The sequence below is a fragment of the Dicentrarchus labrax genome, unplaced genomic scaffold (assembly GCF_905237075.1).
Source record: "Dicentrarchus labrax unplaced genomic scaffold, dlabrax2021, whole genome shotgun sequence".
Taxonomy (NCBI): Eukaryota; Metazoa; Chordata; class Actinopteri; family Moronidae; genus Dicentrarchus; species Dicentrarchus labrax.
In genome coordinates this window covers 2,515,669-2,534,118 of record NW_026136723.1, presented here as the reverse complement: position 1 = coordinate 2,534,118, position 18,450 = coordinate 2,515,669, and the positions used below count along the sequence as shown (strand labels likewise).

At 38.9% G+C, this 18,450-nt stretch overlaps 2 protein-coding genes across 6 annotated transcripts in view; both read left to right on the top strand.

Moving 5' to 3' along the window:
• The window catches only part of LOC127357959 (tenascin), a 49,791-nt gene extending 39,495 nt beyond the window's left edge, over window positions 1-10,296 (top strand). For both annotated transcript variants that reach the window (XM_051390608.1, XM_051390607.1), the window contains 11 exons: window positions 1,648-1,770; window positions 2,272-2,415; window positions 3,319-3,438; window positions 4,146-4,295; window positions 4,854-4,996; window positions 6,568-6,700; window positions 6,783-6,934; window positions 7,040-7,136; window positions 7,597-7,752; window positions 7,877-8,040; window positions 8,634-10,296. In XM_051390608.1, the coding sequence (XP_051246568.1) occupies window positions 1,648-1,770; window positions 2,272-2,415; window positions 3,319-3,438; window positions 4,146-4,295; window positions 4,854-4,996; window positions 6,568-6,700; window positions 6,783-6,934; window positions 7,040-7,136; window positions 7,597-7,752; window positions 7,877-8,040; window positions 8,634-8,732 (1,481 nt within the window). In that variant the 3' untranslated portion in view covers window positions 8,733-10,296. The remainder of the gene's footprint in view (window positions 1-1,647; window positions 1,771-2,271; window positions 2,416-3,318; window positions 3,439-4,145; window positions 4,296-4,853; window positions 4,997-6,567; window positions 6,701-6,782; window positions 6,935-7,039; window positions 7,137-7,596; window positions 7,753-7,876; window positions 8,041-8,633) is intronic.
• Window positions 10,297-11,367: 1,071 nt separating this feature from the next.
• LOC127358035 (LIM/homeobox protein Awh-like) lies at window positions 11,368-18,430 on the top strand. 4 transcript variants are annotated; one of them, XM_051390897.1, is made up of 7 exons: window positions 11,368-11,627; window positions 13,334-13,526; window positions 13,940-14,142; window positions 14,792-14,900; window positions 15,666-15,801; window positions 15,997-16,229; window positions 16,910-17,234. In XM_051390897.1, the coding sequence occupies exons 2-7, from the start codon at window positions 13,341-13,343 to the stop codon at window positions 17,099-17,101; spliced, it is 1,059 nt and encodes a 352-aa protein (XP_051246857.1). In that variant the 5' UTR covers window positions 11,368-11,627; window positions 13,334-13,340; the 3' UTR covers window positions 17,102-17,234. The 4 variants fall into 4 exon arrangements, with proteins under 4 accessions (XP_051246857.1, XP_051246855.1, XP_051246854.1 ...); XM_051390895.1 differs by having other exon boundaries at window positions 11,376-11,627; window positions 15,711-15,801; window positions 16,932-18,430; XM_051390894.1 differs by having other exon boundaries at window positions 11,376-11,627; window positions 16,932-18,430.
• Window positions 18,431-18,450: the final 20 nt, after the last annotated feature.

The following is an 18,450-nucleotide window of genomic DNA, read 5'->3' as shown; positions in this document are numbered from 1 at the left end:
GCTTTCATATGAAATACTCATATGAGGTAGCAGTCATACATTATGATAATCAACACTCAACCATGAAGACACACTCAGTTATTTGATGTCAAATCTCAAAGTTTGTCACATCGTTAGCTAGCTAAATTGTGCACTAATGTATCTAGATCGTAATGGCTTGTAGTTGCATGTTATTAGCACCGTTTGCCTTCAGCAAGTTGGCTAACTTAGCTAGCTTGCAAACAAAAGCTAGCTACTTACTGGAGGCTTAATTCCCAACCTGGAGATGGTCTTTAGTTCTGCTTAAAGGAAATTAAGCCTCCAGTAAATTTCAATCCAAATCCATCCTCTCGAAGAGGTTTTATGCCAATATGCAGCAAAGAAGGGAGCCTTAGTTAGATAAATGGATATGGACAAGTTACAATGACATAACACACTGCCATATTTGGAGTTTTTTACTGTTCTCTCAAAGTAATCATTCACCATCAAAAGGTCAAAAGAAGCAAATAAATAATTAAATATTTTAAAGAAATTACATTTTATCACAGCAAACACACAAACACAACTACAGGCAACATCCATAAATGACTTCCAAGACTGCAGACTTTAAGAGTCTCTTTAGTCAGACAATTTTTGAACTGAGTTGACATCAAATGAGAGTTCATAAAAGCATCAGTAACAGCATAACAACACAATTCATTCACTGCTGCTCTGGTCTTCTCTCATTCATTCAGGGTAAGCTAACAGCCAGCTTCACTGACACCCCTTCACCTCTCACCCAAACCAGGGTAAGACCACGGCTGGTCTATGTACGTTTGGTCTGTCTTCACCTTTCACATCCAAATGCAAAATGTGCACATTTTAATCCTTTAGAGTTCACAAAAAAAAAGAAAATGTTGGATATTTTATAATTTAACAAATCTGGGTGTCAAAAAACAATATGTCAATACTGTATTGCTTCAGTATGCTACATATTTAACTTTACATTGATTGTATTACAAAGAAGAGTTTCCTTTTGTAATACAAATGTGTAAATATATTAATATTTTAACAACAGAATGGATAAAGAAATGTCAGGACGCATGAAAAAGTGTTATGAATTTGTGTAGTGATACCCAGACATACTAATGAGGTTAAAAATCTGTCCACAAAGTAATTTTCCAACGCTTTAAATGTAAATCTTCACTTTCAGATCTTCTGAATTAATATCTGAATGTATTTGTTATCATTCGTCCTATAAAATTGTCTACTTTTCTTCCTTTGTTTTGTTCATTCCTGCCACGCTTTTATTTTTCAGGTTTGAGCGACCAGCTAACTATTAAACTCCATCATTCTTTCCTTCACTGCTGTCCAGGATCCATCATCTGATTGTTGTAATTCATTACTATATGTCTGTATATGATTTTTATACTGTATATATGTTTGCACTGTACATATATACACAAAAACTCATCGGAGCACTAATAGCAAATGTGTGGATGAATAAATAATAATGTACACACTGTTTTCACTCTTTTAGTGGCCATTTTTGTCTTTCTTTTCTTGCTATACTATCTGTACAAAATCATTCTTTTTGCCTTTACTACTTCTCTCACTACTCTTTTTTTCTCCTTCTTCTCCTCTGTTGCTTTCATTCACCTCTCTCATGGTATTCTTCGTACCGTTCAGGCCCGGAGCCTCCCACCAACATAGTCTTCAGTAAGGTGACGGAAAACTCTCTGACGGTGTCCTGGACCAAACCCAAGAGTAAAATCAATGGTTTTAAGGTCACCTACACCCACACAGAGGAGGGTGAGAACTGACTTCCATGTTTTATTAAAAGGCATCCAAGTGAATATTAACATATAACAAGTGTCTTGATACACAAAATAATGAGTGAGACAGAGGTGAAGACCGCACTCCACTTCAAGTAATTGTATTTCTTCCGCTGAATAATAGTCATTTTCTATATCAGGATCATGAGTGTAATATAGCTTTCAGGAAAGATTTGTTATTGTGGTCTGTGGCTTTACTGTCTGATTTGATTTGCTTTTACAGTTTTAACAAACACCTGCAAGCCAGTTAGTTGGATCTGATCATTCTCAGGGCAATCCAGATATATTTTAAAAGATTGGTATGGGCTTAAATAAAGCCAATCAAAATCTGATCCTTTGTCATATTACTGTGTTTTCAATTCTAGTGGAGGTAGTTTTTGTCTTCTCTGAAAAATAGTTGAGGCATTTAATAGGAGATGTCTTTCATCTTGAGAAAAGTCAGTATATAATTAATTTGGGATCTTCTGTGTGTCTACAGGTGAGCCGGTGTCAGTGTCCGTGGACTCAGAAGACTCAACCGTCGGCCTATCAAGGCTCTCACCTGGTTCTTCTTACGAGGTCAACGTCATCTCCATCCTCGGCCTGGATGAGAGCGATCCAATCAAAGACTTGGTCATGACACGTAAGTACTACAGGTTTCCCTTTTTCATATCATAGCTGAGTTGAGCTGCTCCTGAACGCCATGAGAATATAATGAACGTACAAATATTAGGAATCCTGTAAATGTGGTTAGAAAAAGTGTAGTTGGAAAAGATAATGAGGTGTTTCAAACATTTATGTTGCAGTAAAAGTTTTCACTTTTAACTTATTTATATATATATAAAACTAACCTAAAAAAAGATAAAGAGTGATTTAGAGTAAAAAATCTGCATGTTTTCTTGAGTTTGTCTCTATATGTAATTCAGAAATCACATCTTCCATAATGTCTGTAGCAGGTGCTGGATCTGGAAACAATCTGTGTATTTTTTTAAGTTTTCTCAGAGGAGTCTGATCTTGGATCTGTTCAGTGTTCTGTCTTATTTCAAAACAGTGTTTTTTTTCCAGATGATTCCCATCGCTGATTTTAGTTATGGATATTCTTTGGCCTTTACAGATTTCAACATAATTCTTTCTTCATTCATATTGTCTTTTTTAAGTTCTTGTTATTGTTATCTTCAGTCTTTATTAGAGTGAATTTTTTCAGCACATCCACTGAATTGTGACAAAAGCTTGCCTCACCGCAACATATGGTCTATTTCAAAGTCTGTCACTCTATATTTAAAAAAAATATGCAAAACCAAATAATATACACATCTCAACAAGTCTTCATTCAAATGTTACCACACAGAAATTATTCGGATACTAGATATCACATCCTTAATGTGTCAATATTATTAATATCTTTATTTCATAGGTTTTAGTGAACTTCAATCATTTCACACTAATTGTCTTTCAGAGACAGTTAAAAAGATTTGAGGTCAGTGCTGTAGATACAGGGCATTGTGGGCCATTAATATAAATATCATTATCTTTATTTCTCTCTCAGTCCCTGACCCGCCTACAGACCTCCGGGCTGTAAACGTCACCGACACTAAGGCCTTGTTATTGTGGCGTCCTGCGTTGGCAGCCATTGATAAATACGCCATCGTTTATGGATCTGAGACGGGTAAGTGGTGATGATGTTGCTGGGTTTATAGTGTTACCACGGTGCTGTACATCCTCATAAAACACTTGTCTGCAGCAGAATCCAAACTTAATGATTCTGTGTCTACTGCAGTGGTGAAAGAAGTATTCAGATCCTTTACCAGATTAAAAGTACTAATATTAAAAAAAAAAACACCATCCTGGGCATTGGCCGAAAGTGACATCGCTAGACTCCTAGAACACTGGAAAATAAATTACAGTCATATTTAGAGTAACACTACTATCTGCAATGTATGTTGCTATATTTTATTTGGAACATTGAATCCATGCTAGCTCGCCATTTACAAATCACACCATCAGCCAAAGCAACCAATGCCAGACCCGCACCACGCAGCCAAAACATAGCCAGCCGGACAACCCCAGCTTAGCTTAGCTACATTTAGCTAGTTCGATGCCTCTACCTCACATCCGTTTGTCTTGGACTGGAGCTAGTGTTGCACACTGTTGACACTGTAGTGAAGCAGAGAGAGAAGGCACTCTGGAGGCGCATGAACATTTCAGTGAAAACGCTCCATAGAAACACATAAATCAGCTCACAGCAACAGAGAAAGTCGGGGAAGGTCTAATTTCTTAGGTGATGTTCCAAACCGTTCAATCATTGGCATGACATTATCATGTTAAACTACGGAATAAAGATACCTATTAGCTGATGGGTTTGTGTTGGTTTAGGACCAGAGTTGAGGGTCACTGTGTCTGGAAACGCAGCAGAGCAGCAGCTTAGTGGTCTGGAGGGATCCACCACCTACACCGTCACCATAACCAGCCAGCTGGGCAGCCTGAAGAGCTCACCGACCACCACCACGTTTACCACCACTGGAGGTCAGTGAACACACACACACACACACACACACACACACACACACACACACACACAGATTAGTTCAAACTGTAGGACTGCATGTTGCCTGTCAGTCATCTTTAACAGCTGTCAGTGGAATCATCATTTTTATGGACATTAATTAAAGTTTATATTGTAATTAAGTACATTTACTTAGTTTTTTCTTTTCATGCCCCTTTCTACTTCCACTCCACTACATTTGTCTGACAGCTTAAGTTACTTTACAAATTAAGATTAAGTTTATAATATATATTTATACATTTTATACAGCAAAAACGATTTTTCGATTAATCAATTGACAGAAAATTAATTGGTAACTATTTTGATAATAAGTTATTTTTAATGTCAAAATTAAAAGCAGATTTGCTGCTTTTAATTGAACCCCATTCAGATAACTGGCTTTATTAAGGTGTCACTTTGGGCTCTTGGTAACTGTGATCTGACATACATTAAAAAGACTAAGTAGGTGAACTACAGGAAGAAGATAAGATCTATCGTATGCTGAGGATAACTAGAATGACTCTACTCTTCCTCTCCAGGCTCTGGGAGGGATGGGGACGGGCCACGAGATCTCCAGGCCAGCAATGTGACCCCTCGCACTGCCCAGTTGTCATGGAAACCACCCTCAAATCCTGCAGGCAGCTACAGACTGACCTATCAGACTGAAGGTCAAGAAATGAAGGTGAGAAGAGTGTTTTTTCACTCATTACTACTCTTATCCTTCAAGTAAAATGTATAAATACTCCATTACAAATAGAAGTGAGATGGTTGGATGGCAGAGGAAAGAAGAAACAACAAAGTTCTGATACACAAATCGGCATAATTTAACAGATTTTAGTTTACTTTTCTGTAGTTTTTTTAAAACTTTAGATACTTTTCCCTCTCTAGTCCTCAAACAACTATTTAATCAAATAATCTGGTGGTCCTGACTCCGCCGGGAGTCCAAAAATGGGCAGAGAGTGTGGGTTGAGCTGAGGAGGGTTAAATGAAAGACGGTTAATGAAAACACCCACCTGTCACTCAAAGTGACCAATAAATGATATATATATATATATATATATATATATATATATATATATATATACATTTATTTAATGAGAAATGATTAATCACCAAAATTATAATAGAAGTTTATGCTGATCATTTCTTTACTTTTAAATTTGCTGAATAAATGCATGTTTTTATGTTTTTAATACGTCTTAAATGGTGTTTAATGGATTAATGGTCATTACAGTTTCTTACGATTGTTTACACACTAAAATACAAATTTCCACATAATTTGCGAAATTCTACTCCAAGGAGCAAAACACCTCCACAGATTTGCACAGCTTTACACACAATGTCTGCTTCACCCTTTTTGCAAAACATTACACACAGTGATTTGTAAAACTCTACACACATTTTCACACCTTAGACCTTAGACACAGATAAGGATTGTGAGGTTACTTCCTTGTCATTACAAAGCCCCGGATTGCCAATGACCACACTAATGAACAAACTGGATAATCACATCCACCAGGTGTGGAAGCACACATGTGCTAATTTGAAAACGCAGCACTCAGCCAGACGGAGAGATGATGAATAGTTACAGTATTCTTGTTGCTTTTAAGTCAAAGTGTATGTACTTTATGCAGTAATTTTTTATTGTCTACAGATTTTATTTGTTTCATTGATTTCATTGTTGGTTGATTACTGTAACTGATTATGGTAAGAAATACTGTAAGTATTGAAATAAACACTTGAAATATTCAGTCTGCAGCATCAGTGTTGTGCAGTGCTTGGTAAGTTTATACTAGGCCTATTTGTGTACATTCTCCCTATATCTCAAACTAATCATGAAGAATGTTGTGGGTTTGTCACTACTTTTTTGGACATCTAAATTATCCCTTACATAACAAAGTCTGGCCAAAAATCTAGCACATGCTATTTCCTAAAATTCATTTTTTTTACAAATGTGCTTTTTATTTATCACAGCAGTGTGAAACTGGCTGCAATAGTGTCTGATCATTGAGGACTGTGTTGGTTAAATGAAAACTAATAGCATTTTCACAAATATGTGTATATGTTTTGAAGTGTGTCATTTTGCAAACAATCTAGGAATTATGCAAATTGAGTGTGGTGTTTGGATAATTGTGATCATATTTTGAAAAAAAGAACCCGGTTTGCAAAATTGCGTTTAAACAATTGAAAAAACTGTAAAACTCAAAATCACTTAGTGGAGAACCGTCTCTTGTCTTCTTGTTTCCTTCAAAGGAAGTGATTGTGGACGCTTCAGTAACTGAGTACAACCTGACCAGACTCCACCCCGGGTCCAAGTACACGGTGCAGCTACAGGCAGAAGGAGGAGGACGATACACTACTGCCATCTCCACGGAGTTCACCACCGGTAACCGCTGCTTACATGTTACATCGTTGTCGTAGCGATTAACTGATAGAGAGCTAAAGTCCTCCTCCGTCGTCTTCCTCAGGCACCCTGAGGTTCCCGTTCCCCACAGACTGCTCTCAGGAGCTGCTGAACGGCATCAGGACATCAGGCGAGGTGGAGATCTTCCCTCAGGGGAAACACGGGACGCCGATGATGGTCTACTGCGACATGGAGACAGATGGAGGAGGCTGGACGGTACGGGGACATCGATTTATCAGTGAGACGTTCCTCAGCCTGTAGTCTCAGGTTATATGAAGGTTCTCCTGTGTGGAACCTGGTCTGTGTCTTTACTGTCTGCAGGTCTTCCAGAGGAGGAAGGACGGCTCGGTGGATTTCTTCAGAGGGTGGAAGGAGTACATTAAAGGATTTGGGGATCTGAGTGGAGAGTTTTGGCTGGGTGAGACACTGTTCATCATACTGACAGTCTGAATACACCACTGACACTCAATATACTCTACTGAAGTACAAAGTATTAGAGTATTTTCCATTTCATGCAACTTTTACTCAACTATATCTCAAAGGCAAATATAGTACTTTTTACTGCACTACATTTGTCTGACAGCTTTAGTTACTAGTTACTTTTCAGATTATAAAGGAGTAAGTGGAGTAAAAACTACAATATTTGCCTGTATAGTGGAGTAGAAGTAACATAAAATGTAAATACTCAAGTAAAATACATGTACTTCAAATTTTATACTTAAGTATGTTACTTGAGTAAATGTTGGTTCCGCGTTTTGTTGTTTTTAACTTATTCATATTCCAAACACCTTTGAAAAGTTCATCTTAAACCACACAACATAAATCCGAAGCAAGAAAGTCGTGTTTGTGTGAAACCAATCTGTCCGTTGCTGCTTCAGGTCTCGATAGCCTCCACAACCTGACTACGATGACCAGGATGATTCTGCGTGTCGACCTGCGAGACAGAGACCAGTCGGTGTTCGCTAAATACTCGACGTTCGAGGTGGCCAAGAGGAACTACAAACTGACTGTAGGCGGATACAGCGGCACTGCAGGTGACAGAAAATATAAAATGAGTTCCTGTAATACCTCCTGAAGAAAACCAGCGACTTTCTGGTGATTTCTCCATTTTGAACTTAAGGACTGTTCCTCTTGTTTCCTCCCTGTTCATGGTTTCAGGTGATTCTCTCAGTTATCACAACAACCGGGTCTTCTCCACCAGAGACCGGGACCCGACGCCGTTCATCACCCGCTGCGCCATGTCGTACCGAGGAGGCTGGTGGTACAAGAACTGCCATGAGGCGAACCTCAACGGCCTCTACGGCATCGACGTCAAACACCAGGTAACAAACTTTCCTTTTTTTATAATGAATATGTTTATTATGGAAGCCCTGTAAGGAAACTAAATCTTTCTCTCGTGCTTTCTTTTACATCTCAGAGGCAAATATTGTTCTTTTTACTCCACTACATTTGTCTGACAGCTTTAGTTACTAGTTACTTTTCATATGACAAAGGACCCTTCCTAAGTCCCGCCCAGTTTTGGGACCTCGGCCAACTTTCTTCCTGCTATGTTAGGGTTATCTATGTTGAAACAAAACCAAATTTTGAAGATGTTTAAAAGATAAAAGTGACATATACAGTATATAGTCACATCTTAAGTTAGCTAATGTTAGCAAAAAGCTAGCTAACTCGCTGGCTAAACTACATCACTCGTTAGCTGGGTAACCTTTTGCTGACATTAGCAAACAACAGCTTGAGTTACTACTTTTTAGATTACAATTGACCATATTTCCCTGATTCAGGAATTAATGAACTGCCTGTCTCTGTGTGTGTGTGTGTGTGTGTGTGTGTGTGTGTGTGTGTGTGTGTGTGTGTGTGTGTGTGTGTGTGTGTGTGTGTGTGTGTGTGTGTGTGTGTGTGTGTGTGTGTGTGTCAGGGTGTGATCTGGACCAGCTGGAAAGGAAAATTGTTTTCCATCCCATTCACTGAGATGAAGATGAGACCAGCAGCCTTCAGTCCTCCAACCAGAGGATGAAGGAGAGACAGAAGATAATGAACTGTTAAACACACGCGTGGACAGCAGTGTGTCAATACATGTGCAAACACACACACACACACACACACACACAAACACACACACACACTCATTTTAACAGGGAGCCTCGCTCTCACTTCAGAAGAGATGAAGACGTATTTTTTCACTTGTATAGAGGTCAGTTATCAGTATCAGTTACTGTAGATTGTACAGTTTGATCTTTTCTTCTTTAAAGCAGGGTTCCTCCCACTGTCTCTGTATTTAAAGGGTCAGTTCACCCACATTACAAAAACACACATTTCCTTTTTTTTGGTTTCATGCGCCGATATTCTGAGATATCTGAAACTTCACCACCACCACCAGACGGCGGATTTGGAGAAATATTCATGGGGTGGCAGAAATATATGCAGATTTAAAGGTCCATTATGTAACATTTAAAATGATCTATTGGCAGGAATGGAATATAATATTCATAGGTATGTTTTCATTAATGTATAATCACCGGAAAATAAGAATTGTTGTGTTTTTGTTACCTTAGAAGTCAGGAGTCCGCCATGTTGAACCACCATGTTTCAACAGCAGCCCAGAACAAACAAACAGGACACTGGCTCCAGATCGGCAGTCAACCAATCCCAACCTTGTAATTTTGTCCAGTCACAACAAAATTTCTGCACATTTGACTATCTCATATTGGGATTTTTTTAACTCGAAAACATTATTGTGGCACATTAAAGAATTGAACTGAAATATCTAAAGGTGACATTAGAAATCACTACATCTTGAATCTTAAGACATTTTTACAAAACGTTCTTTGAACTTGAGACCGTCACTGAGTCTAAATGTGGCAATAATAGATCAATTAATCAATTTCTGTTTTTTAAAACATTATTTTTAAAGTTAATCTAAATTATTGTTTTAAATTTGACACCAAACTGGGGCAGCAGCCACCCCTCTGAATCCGCCCCGGCACAGGACCACTTTCACAGGCGTAAATGTAGCTGATGTTGGCAGCACTTTAATCACTTCTTCAGGTCTTCAGGTTGGTAACTCTCCACAACTGCAACTCAGAGGTGACTTTCTGTTTGGCTTTTCATTGTATTTGATGTAAATAGTTGCATGTGGTAGAAATTCAGCCTTGACCAGCCTTGTATTGACGTAATTAAACTTCATACTGTGGGCTTTAATTTGTCTTATACATGACAACAAGTTAAAAACCAAAAATGTTAACCTGAAATGAAACCAAACAGAGGATCTGGTTGTCATTTGAAGCCTTTAGAAGCCCAACTGTTCATTCAGACCTGCTTTAAAGCTCGGCAGTGCCCCCTGCTGTTCACTGTAAGATATATCAGATGCACTGTGGCCCTTCAGTAGACAGTCTATGGGTACAGCCCTGAGGACGAGCAGGTGAGTGATGGAGACTTTTGTTTGTACTTGTTGTGGTTCAGCTGCAGACCGTCATCTCAGTGTTTGTCCCTCTGTGTTTTTGTAAATCTCTCTATGTTTTATTTTCCTTTTTATGATTCCCCCCTAAAAGAATACAACAATAAAATGATTGAAAATGAAAGCTGCAACGTTGCTTTTGTTGGTATCAGCTGATGAAATACTCACTGCAGAATCATGAGCAGTGAGTGCAGGGGCAGAGTGTGCGGCAGGTAGGAAGGTAGACGGGCAGTTTGACTGAGGATTTGATATATTGATTGCTGTCAGTATGTAAAGTATGGAAGCCCATTTCTGCCAGTGAAATAATTAAGATGAGAAATATGAAAACTTGCCTTAAATAATAAAAATATCCCTATAGTAAGTTATAATTATGAGATAAAAAGTCATACTTTTATCCAATAATTTCAATTTTCTCTATCTCATAATTTGGACATTTTATCACTTTTTATTACTTTTTCTGGACTTTTTGATCTGATTTTTATGTAATAATAAAACCAAATTCAGGCCTTATGGAGATTGATTCACTGCTGGAGCCAGCCTCTAGTGGCCGTTAGTGGAACTGCAGTTTCTGGCACTTTGCATAATTTTTTCAGCCACAGAGGCCTTGAAACATTCAGCTGGCCAGGAGGACATTTATCCAACTTCTGGTGGAACTTCAAGATATTAAAGTTCCTTTTATCATATATTTAAATAGAGAGACAACAGTCTATGTCATTATAGTGAACATTTTAAAACTTTTTTGATTCAGAGCTACAACTGCAACACATTTGTCCCCATTTGTTGTTGTCATCAATTTTTTTTATGGGTTTAAAGTCAAATTATTTGGTGAATAAACAGGAATATTTCTTTTTCTTATGCACCTGATGTCTAATTCTGTAAACAAGCAAAGATTTAATCTCATTTTGTCTCTTTTCTCAGGTAAACAGCAGGAAACAGTTTGATCCAAACGCAGCCGAGGAATCAAGCCGTTGTCTTTTCATCCTCAACTGCAGATCCCAGATGTCTTTTTAAACACCCTTTGTTTTTTTTAATTGGTCCCTGGGGTGCAGTCCCCCCACCCATCTGCTCACCAGGCGGCCAAACACATCACTCCTTACCTGCTCACTGAGCCACCTGGGCCTCTTGTTTACAGGTGTGTGTCTGTGCGTCACCGGGGACCGGACGGCAAGGTGGGAGGGACAGGTGCTGATCATCAGTCCAGATGCTGGGACTGTGATTGGTGGAGGATGAGGTGGAAGCAGATCCTAGGTCAGTGCTCTCACAGAGGGAAACTGATCCTAAAACCACAAGACAGGAGGCTGCAGGGACACCTGTAGCAGTGAGAGGGTTAAACAGGGAGACCTTCAGGACAGACACAACGCAGAGGAAAGATCTGTTTTTTAAAGGGCCGTGTTGTTTGAAGGGTTCATACAGAGCACGCTCAGTGGAAACCAACCAGGAGTCTCTTAAAGACAGGTAAGGTCGCCTTCATCTCACCTCCTCATCGGAATAAAAAGGTCAAAGATATGAGTCTTACTTACTGCATACTTGAACTCAAGCGTGATCAAAATTATATACGGTATTATAAAGTATAGTTTCGGGCTGCAACAGTTATTTAAATTAATTGATCAATTGTTTGATGTCTTAAATGTCACAAAATGGTGAAAAATGTCCATCACCATTTCCCAGAAGTCCATCTTTAAACATCTTGTTTAACCAACAGTCCAAAACCCAAAGATATTCAATTTACAATAAAATAAAAAACAGAAAAATAGAAAATAATAATATTTTAAAAACAGAGTTGCAGCTCTAATATCATTTACTTTATAACTGTGTCATGATTACATTTTTATGTACAAAAATATACACTTTTTAATACTTGTTATCTCTGAATTTGTATCCTTCATCAACCTTTATTCTTATTCTAATTGTTATTTGTTGTCATTTGCAATTATGGAGGACTGAAACTGCCAAAATCAAAATAATTAATTAATTTACAGAATTTGACATAAATTGATAATTCGGTTTTAGCTTGCTTCTGTATTTATTTACTTTTTTTATTAAAGTTCCAGTAGGATTTTGTAGCATCTAGTGGTTTAGTTGCAGATTGCAATTCTCTCTGAACGGCCCTATCTAGGGCCAGTTTGTCTATTCTGGGCTACTGTAGAAACATGGTGGTTCAACATGGCGGCCTCCATGAAAGGCAACCTGCAGCGTCTTTTGATAAAAACATTTCATTCTAAGGTAAAAACACAATTATTGTCAATTTCAGCCAATAGATCCTCCTAAATGTTACACACTAGACCTTTTTTTCATTATTATTCATCTTTACAATAATTTAATTTATGTATTTGTTTATGTATTCCTTCTGTATTATTTCCTGTTGCATTTCCCCATTTATTTATTTCTGTATTTTCTTTTTGTATTTCTTTATGCTTTTCTGCTTCATTTAACGAGGGACCTTGTATAGCAGTTAGCAGCTACTTTAGCAACAAGTAAAACTCTCTGTCACCAGAAAACTCATCTATTGTTTCCCCAAACCTAATTCTTGACTCATTTGTTTTCTCATAAAATTCAAAGCCACATATCACTATTTTCCAAGCTGTTGTCATATTTCAGCATGCAGTCTTACATGTAGTATGCGAGATTTGCTGCAGACTCATTATATAACCTCGTCCAAAGCCTGGAGATTATTATAGATTGCATTTAATGGCATATCAATTTATTTATTGAGTAGTTTATTTATTTATATTTTTTTAGGCAGTTTTGGTCCTCCATATATTATACTGCATGTAAAAATAAATAAAATTAAAAAAAATTAATCAAATATTTCAGTACAATAAGCTAAAAATGTCTTGAGATTCTTCCTCCACAGTTTGTAATAAGAAAATGCAGCCAGACTTATTTGTCTTAACTGTTTATTGCTGTTGTGTTCAATGACCTGAGGCAACGGCTGGAAGGGATTATTCACAGCCTTTTAATAAAGCGATACATTTTAAAATTAAAAGAGACAATGTGATGATGTTAAAATGGGTGCGATGTGTATGTTTGTGTGTCTGTAAATTTCACCAAAACCTTGAAAGTCATTGAAAAGTCCTCTCATTTACTGTGTCACATTTGTGTTACAGTTTGGGTCTGTGTTGTTGTTTATTAATATAGACGTTAAATGCGTCTGTTTTTAGCTCTCTAATGAGGGCTGTGATTACAGAGTGGACTGATAATTACCGCCTGCACCTTCTCAGGACAATCATGATGTCGCCAGACGACCGAGCCCTGGAGGACCTGTTGTACTGCAGTGACCTTGGTGACGAGGCGGAGGAGGTGGAGCTGGGCGGCGGCCTGGCAGGGCTGGAAGAAAGTGCTGCTGCAGACAATGTGAGCATGAAGACAATAAAACATTACAAAAACATCTCAATCTTTTAAACATTTTTCGGACCATAAGAGTCATTATTTTTATTATTGTTAACACAAAATAGACTCTTATTTCATCCTCTGCCTGTCCTACAACATCAGCTAAATACTAGGACGTTTCACTACAAACTTTCTAGTAATTTAGTGAATACAACACAGGCCACACCATACTATACTTATGCAAAAAAGACGTCTCATCTCAACTGGTGCCTCTCCAGCTACCGGCAACCCTCCGGTTCCCTACAGACTGAGCTACTGAGCTATTTTTGAATCATTTCAGGTGGTACAAAGAGAGATTGATCTTTAGTTGTTTGGATTTGGTTTAAAATCCTCCTCTTCAGTATTGTGAAATAAATCTGTTTGTTAATCTGTCTCAGACTCCGACAGCCGTGTCCGTCCAGGAGCCAATGATGTGCGCCGGCTGTGGCGAGCAGGTGTGTGACCGCTTCTTCCTATTGGCTGCAGGCAGGGTGTGGCACAGCGTCTGCCTCCGGTGCAGCCAATGTCAGTGTGAGCTGCAGACACACCTCTCACTGTATTGGAGAGACGGAAACATCTACTGCCAACAAGACTACTGCAGGTCTGAAACGTCCTCCTCTTTGTCTCCCAGAATGTCAGAACGTCCCTCTAAAGGTCCAGTGTGTAGGATTTAGAGACATCTAGCGGTGTAATTGCTTCACCCTCCCCTTCCAAGTGCGAAGGAGAAACTATGGTGGCCGTGAAACAGTGAAATAGTGCTTCAGCCAAGACCACCTTTGTTGGGTCCAAGAGGTCCAAGATCAGGACTAGTCGATAATCAAAACTTGGTCAAGACCAACTAGAATATTTGACGAGACAAATGGCAAAGTCCGAGACAATAGAGAAACTTCTTGAGTCCATATTCAGCCCTATCTACAACCAGTGTTTGTTTGGTCTCTTCTGAGCTACTGTAGAAACATGGAGGTTCAACATGGCGGACTTCATGGAAGGGGACCCGCGGCATCCATAGATAAAATCATCTCATTCTATGTGTTTTGGTATGGTAACAAAAGCACAAGAATTGTTATATTCAGGTTATTGTACACTAATGAAAACATACCTATATACTATATTCTGTTTCTGCCAACAGATCCTCCTAAATGTTACACACTGGCCCAGATTTGTTCAAATTACATTTTCTGGGATTAAACTTGTGTTTTTTGCTGATATATCCTGACATCTGACTCCGTTTGGTTTCTTTTCATGGTCAGGATGTTTGGAGGAGGTCAGTGCGCTCGCTGCTTCCAGCCAATCCCAGCTTCTGATTTGGTCATGAGGTCTGGTGAGCTGACGTTCCATCCTCACTGCTTCTCCTGCCAGGTCAGAAACATTATGACACATCACAAAACAAACCAAATAAATTGGGTTGGATTACTGTCTCTCCATGGATTACAATCGAGACATAAGACGCAATATCATCGACACAATCATTGAGCATTTTTAATAGTTGCACATGACGTCAGGCCATTGAACTCTCAAAATGTCTGCTTTGTTTGTGAAAAACACCTGAAGAAACAGATTGTACCTCTGTGGACGGGGCATCTGCAAAATGTAGCCTATATAAAATTTTCACCACTTTACCTTGCAGTCAGACAAACCTTTCTGACGGGGAAATGAAGCCATTATATCCATTTATGCTCTCTCAACACCACCAGACTGACTTTGGCGTTTTAACAAACTAACCAATAAAGACAGCAGGAGACCGACAACTCCTGTGTTCAGTGAGGTTTTTATCAAAGTAGTTTGGTGTCTTTGAAATAACAACTTCAAATCCCTGTCGGAAAGTCTTTAAATTCAGATGAAAAATTGCTCCTCTGAAGGTCCAACACACTGTGATTTTTTTTGTTTGTACCTTCCTCTCTCATATTGTTTGAATAGCAGAGCACAGACTGTCCTCCAGTCTGCTCCATTTTGCTTTTCACTTCCTGGCTTCCATCTGAATTTAACACCTCATAGAAATCCTGTGCAAACAAGCTAATACCTGTACTTGTACATAAATATATATATATATATATATATATATATATGCAACTACTATCATATCTGACATGCAGATATTTGTATGATAATTAAAATGTTTTGCAGGAGTGTGATGTGAAATTAATACCAGGGAACCTGTACTGCATGCAGGGCCAGAACCTCTACTGTCAGTCCCATTACCATGGCGACGGGAGTGTCCCGTTATCGCACAACGTCCTGCCCGAAGCAAATCTGAAAGAAGGTGAGAGCTGTTTGTGTGTGTCTTTGTTAATTTGTTTTTATAGAAAAATGCATCATGCATGATCAGCACTGAACCAGACAGGAAATGTGCCTCGAAACCAAAACTAGGAGCTAAAAGAGGCTAAAAACCAATCCTTCAGCTATCAAAACACTCTCTTTGTGTGTCTGTGTGTCTGTGTGTATGTGTGTGGAACAGCTCAAAATCAGGTCTCAGGTGAAGGGGAGGAGTCTGTCAGTAGTCCTGAGCCGCGATTAGGCGACAGAGGGACGGGTGGGCGGACCCGCAGACGGACAAAGAGAATCAGGACATGTTTCCGCAGCGAGCAGCTCAGAGCACTGGAGTCGTATTTCGCCCAGAAGCACAACCCTGACGGCAAAGACTGGACCTGCCTCGCTCACAAGACCGGCCTCCCCAAGAGAGTCCTGCAGGTACGAAACATGAGTGATGATGCAGATTTTAGGTTTGATTGGTCATAGTAATGGTTTTAACAGAAACCTAATTAGTGTCATTGGTAACTCCTGTTTATCCTACTAATTCATGCCAGAAAGGCTGCTGTGAAAAAGGTCTGTTGCCTTTCAATTTCAGCACTTCTGAATCATTATGATATGATCATAATGGAGCTGACTATAGTTAGAGCTCCTTAATAAGATGCAGCCACTAACCACACAGCCAAACATTGTATTTACATTATTATTATCAAGATTTAACTTTATTGTTGTTAAATAATACAGAATTACACAGTGAAATGCAGTTATAACCTATAAAAAGTATATAAGTACGTAACCAGGGATCCCAAACCGCCGGCCCATAGTCTCCTCTATAGTCTGGCCTGCAAGATATTATTATTTATTACATTTCTAGTTGTTTGATATACATTAAAACTCCCTCTTTGTGTACAATTAAAATAAAAACACAATTCTATTTTTAAAAATGTATTTTGTTTGGCACAAAATAATGGCAAAGGTCAAAGGTGCCAACAAAGAAGAGATCAAGTTTCAGGGATTTGAGTTCTTTACAAGAAAGATGCGTACATATATGTACATACACATGTTTACATACATATAGAAACAAAATCCTAATTTAATCTTAATTAACAAATATCTTCAAGTTCTTCTTTCACTCACACACAGGTGTGGTTTCAAAATGCTCGGGCCAAACTGAGACGTTCGCTCACCACAGACGAATCCCAGGCCAACTCGCCCTCCGCTCCGCCGAGAGGCGTAACCGTGGCAACTGGCTCCCCGTCCTCGGCCTGCTCCCCCCCCGACCAATCACAGCCCTTCCCCACCAGCACCATTGACCAGCTGCAGCTCTCCCTGCTCACCGCCCCGCTCAGCGACCCACCGGTGAGTCCGGCCCTCAGCCAGTCACATCAGCTGCAGCACCCTGCCTTCTTCCTGGACTACGATTCCCAGAGTGCACCAGGCTGTACCTCCTCTCTGGAGGCCTACGAGGACTTTGGAGAGGCAGGAGGAGGCGCAGAGGGAGAAGTTGAAGCTGATAGTTCTTTTAGACCACATTACTGTTAGTCGAGGGTTCTGCTTCCACACTGTGAGCAACTTTTAAAATGAGAGAATAGTTAAAATTATGATCCTTATGATTTCAGCTTTTAATTTGAAGCAACAGTAGCAGGAAATGTTAACATCAGCAGTAAATGAATCCTGATATGTGTGTAGGACAGAGAACAGTAAACAGTGAGGCTGATATCAGTGAGATTAAATCATAAACAGTAACTCTGGATCACATGCTGCATAGTTCCCTGTGACTCCTCTTGTGTGTTAGAAGGCAATGTGGCGGACTCCACCACTGACAATTAAAACTATTACATAGAGAGGTCATTACACAACATTAATCATACAAATTCTGACTATAAATCTTAAAATGTTAAGGATTATAACTTTAACAAAGGTTATAACTCTGTTGTTGTGTGATTCAAATTTAACTATGAATCAAGCTAAGCACTGAAACCAGTACCTGACTGGTCATATCACTGTAAAATAGACTTCTTTTGGGACTTTTAGACAAACTGAAATTGAAACTGACTGAGAGGCAATATGGCAAATTAATGCAAAATCACAAAGAAAATAACTGATGTACACCATGTTATGTGGCATAATTACACCTTAATGTTGTATTTTAACCAGTGAAATGTATCGAAGGATGATTAACGTTATAAGATCGTGATGATATTGCAAATGTAGAATTATTGCTCAGGTTATAATATGTTACTTTGGACTCTGGCAGCATACAATAAACACATTATTTAAAACGTATTGATAGATTAATCAATAATAAAAACAAATAATTTGTCTGTTTGGTCCTGACTCTACATCACGTTACTTCATGAGCCTCGTACTCTTCCCAAGTCCCGCCCCTTTTTGAATCTCCTTACACTTTCTCCTTTCCTGTACTTAGATATGCTATGTGCTAGCTAACTAGCTACCTAATCTACATCAATCATTAGCTAGCAAATTAGCTAGCGTTTTGCATTAAGATTAGCTATGATGTAACGAGCTAGGTAACGATTAATGTAGATCAGTTATCTAGTTATCTCGGATATTCATCTATGATCCCTGATGACTGGAGCTTTCTGTGTGACACTTGAATGGTGAATAAATCTTCAACTGTTTTCAATGTTTCCTTCCAACA